General features: G+C 33.7%; 1 protein-coding gene across 1 annotated transcript in view; it reads left to right on the top strand.

Moving 5' to 3' along the window:
* The window catches only part of LOC107714589 (adhesion G-protein coupled receptor D2-like), a 22,608-nt gene that overhangs the window by 11,133 nt on the left and 7,560 nt on the right, over nucleotides 1–3,915 (top strand). The window contains exons 13-16 of the mRNA XM_016520469.1: nucleotides 1,321–1,424; nucleotides 1,528–1,630; nucleotides 3,049–3,202; nucleotides 3,305–3,438. Coding sequence (XP_016375955.1) covers nucleotides 1,321–1,424; nucleotides 1,528–1,630; nucleotides 3,049–3,202; nucleotides 3,305–3,438 — 495 coding nt within the window. The remainder of the gene's footprint in view (nucleotides 1–1,320; nucleotides 1,425–1,527; nucleotides 1,631–3,048; nucleotides 3,203–3,304; nucleotides 3,439–3,915) is intronic.

The raw sequence follows: 3,915 nt of genomic DNA on the forward strand, positions 1-3,915 counted from the left end.
TAATATGCTGATTTGCTGCTCAAGAAAAATGTCTGTTTATCAATTTTGAAAACCGTTTTTGCGGCTTAATATCTTTGTGAAAATATTTGTTGTTGTTGTTATTTTCTTGAACTAGAAATCTTTTGTAACATTATAAATGTCTTTGCTGTCACTTTTGATCAATTGAATGCATCCTTGCTGAATAAAACCTCAAACTTCTGAACAGTAGTATGATCTGTCATTTTAGGAGAACTGATCAGGATTGAGTTTACTGTGTTGATGGACAGTCATGCCTGACTTCAACTACAGTGCTTCTCTTTTTCACTCTCTAGAACAGTTCACGGAATTTGACACCTATCTGTTCTTTTTGGGATTTTGACCTGATGTAAGCAATTTTCATGTACTTATTTATTTAATCTGCAAATTCTCAAATGCTCTGGTTTGTGTTTTGTATAACTGATGAAATCTTGTTTTGTCTTGACGCCTCAGGCCAGAGGGGGGAGGGTGGTCAACAAAGGGCTGCACCTCTATTTCCACTAAGAATAACTCAACTTCCTGTTCCTGTAACCACACTACCAACTTTGCCTTGCTGTTACAGATCTCCGAAGTTCAGGTACGGAGGTTTTTAATAAGCAGTACCTGTAACAGATAAAAAAAAGCATAAAGCATAATAGCATAAAGACTGGATACTGTACATGAGTTTGACCAATAATTATTTACTTTGCTTATGAAAAACAGGCTTATGTTGTCGCAAACAGTGTTATTTTAGTATTATATTTGTACTAATATAGTATGTGTTCATTCATATTTTCATATTTTGGATTATCTTTTATTTTTATATTTTAGGATTAGCTTATTATTTTTATTTCAGCTTCAGTTTTAGTCATTTTTGTACATCACCTTAAACATATTTCTAGTTGCCAAGGCAGCATATCTAATTTTCAAGATTAGGTTTTTATAAAATATAAATCTAATATATATCTTACTCTAATATTGATATTTTATTTGATTTCACCTTTATTTAAATTGCCAAAAATTATTTTCAGTTATAATCATGACATGAGGAAACAGTCCTCATGTGAAACACAATTAAAAGAGCCAAAAAATGTGTTTGTATATAGTTGGAATATATAGTTAAGTAAATATAGTTGTACCAGTTTATATTTTTAAAAAATCTACAGAAGGCATATTTATGTTATATTTAATGAGTGTGTAATCTTTTGTGGGTAATTCATTTTAAAAATGAAAAAAAAAAAAAAAAAACTACACTTACAGCACTTTTTTTAAATCAGTAGTACATCAAAATTCAAATCCTACTTAAATTCTTTGTGTGTGTATTAGCCAAATCCTGATCATCAGACAGGCTTGCAGATCTTCAGTTTGATTGGCTCTGGCGTGTCTCTGTGTGGTCTCATTTTCACATTTATTCTCTTTGTGGCTGTTGGGTGAGTTTCCCGCTGTTTCTAATAACCATACAACAGACAGTATAGCGCTCATCCGGTGTCTTCCCTGGCATTGCATTATGTGTTGCTCTCTGTCTCCCTCTAGCGTTCCAAAGTCAGATCGGACTACAGTTCACAAAAACCTGATAGTGGCGCTGGTTGTAGCTCAGTTACTTCTTATTTTCAGCGACTGGGCTTCGGGAAACCAGGTGTGACTTCTATATCTGTCAACATATATATGTGTTGATAAAAAGTAGGGAAACAGCTGTGAAATTACCACATAGTACCACAAAAGTGACTGTATAAAGAGTAACATGTAAAAGTGTTACAAAATTTGTTTCATGTTTTCCACAAATAAATATTAAGCAGCACAGCTGTTCTCAACATTGGTAATAATCGTAAATGTTTCTTGAGCAGCAAATCAGCATATTAGAATGATTTCTGAAGCTAGAGAACTACAAAAATAATAATTTGTTTACCAAAAGTTGTTTATGGTCAGCACTGCCAGATGTCCATTATTTATTATGCAAATTAACAAAGAATGAATTGAGACAATAGGATGATTTAAAATAGATTTTCTGCTCCATCTCATTAAATTATTGCCACCATTTTATAGTGTTGACAAATTAATCATATTTTGAACATCACACGTGTTAAATGTGTGTTTAATAATGATGCTAGATACTAATATAACCTATTCAATTAAGGGAAATTATCTGAAATACAGTCCCAAACGATCTTTCTTTCTTTCTTTCTTTCTTTCTGTCTTTCAATTTTCATTATTGTGATGTGGAAAATTGTTTTTTACTTAGTCTGAAATTATATATATATATAAAAAATGATGAACTAGATTGGTGAAATATGAAAAGAGGACATTAGGACTTTGATATTGGATGTTTTTATACTTCTTTTCATAAATATCGGATGGTATTGATAAAAAAACAGTAGAGAAACAGCTGTGAAATTACCGCATAGCAGTGGTTTCTTTAGAGATAAATCACATACACTACCATTCAAAAGTGACTGTAATAAATAACTTTATAATTTTTATAATTGATATTTTGTTAAAGTGTTACAAAATGAGTTTCAAATAAATGCTGTTCTCTTGAACTTTGTAAAAAATATTAAGCAGCACAACTGTTTTCAACATTGATAATAATCAGAAATGTTTCTTGAGCAGCAAATCAGCATATCAGAATGATTTCTGAAGGATCATGTGACACTGAAGACTGGAGTAATGATGCTGAAAATTCAGATTTGATCACAGGAATAAATTAAATTTTAAGATATATTAAAATAGGAAACATTTGTTTTAAACTGTAATAATATTTCACTGTTTTTTATTACTGTTTTTATGTATTTTGACCAAATAAATGTAGCCTTGGTGAGCATAAGCGACCTATTTTGTTTAAAAAAAAAAACATTAAATAATCCTATCAACCCCAAACTTTTGAGAAGCAGTACCTACTTATATTTCTATGTAACAATCAAATAATATACTGTATTTTTTTTATTTAAATGGTATTTTTGCATTCTAGTAAACATCTCTGATGTACTACTGATGGCAGGTATGGACGTGTTTTTTGTCAGCATTTGAACAGATTATGTGTGTGTTGTTGTGGAGCAGGAAGCCTGTTGGCTGGTGACGGCGCTCCTGCATCTGTTTTTCCTGTCGTCTTTCTGCTGGATGCTGGTGGAGGGCTTGCTGCTCTGGAGTAAAGTGGTCTCTGTGAACATCAGCGAGGAGAGGCGGATGAAGCTGTACTATGTGCTGGGCTGGGGTGAGAACTGTGTGTGTGTGTGTGTAAACCATTATGATTCACGTTCTGTTTGATTAACCTTCCTCTCATGCACTGTGTCTGTATTTGCTTTGTCTTTCTTAGGGCTGCCGGTTGTTATAGTCGCTGTAACCTTGGCAGCCACTTTGGATCGGTATAAAGCACAGCAGTACTGCTGGCTGAACCTTCAGTCGCATGTTATTTGGGCTTTTGCAGGGCCTGTGCTCTTTGTTTTGGCCGTAAGTATGTCACAAGTGCACAGTTCCTCGAGTGAGTGTGTGAGTGTTTGTGTCAGAATAATTATCACAGTGGGCTCCTATTTGCTTTTGAGTGTATGAGTTTATGCAATGCACTTCTGATGGTTTTAAAGTCAGCATGAAATCTATTTCCTAAATGCATTTTATGGATTTTTTTGTGAACGATTCATCTGTGCATATGTTTGCTTTTTAAATTTTTTTTTAACCTTGTAATGTTTAAAGGGGTCATATGATGCGATTTCAAGTTTTCCTTTCTCTTTGGAGTGTTACAAGCTGATTGTGCATAGATAAGATCCCTGAAGTTGCAAAGACTAAAGTCTCAAAACCAAAGAGATATTCTTTATCAAAGTTAAGACTCTGCCACGCCTCACTATGTAGCATAATGCGGCCCAAATGTGCACGCAAAGAAAGAAGGCGTGGTTTCAGTAACCGCAGTAACCGCAGTTACAGCCATGTCAG

This window comes from Sinocyclocheilus rhinocerous, unplaced genomic scaffold (genome assembly GCF_001515625.1).
Source record: "Sinocyclocheilus rhinocerous isolate Xijiao unplaced genomic scaffold, SAMN03320098_v1.1 scaffold2749, whole genome shotgun sequence".
NCBI lineage: Eukaryota > Metazoa > Chordata > Actinopteri > Cypriniformes > Cyprinidae > Sinocyclocheilus > Sinocyclocheilus rhinocerous.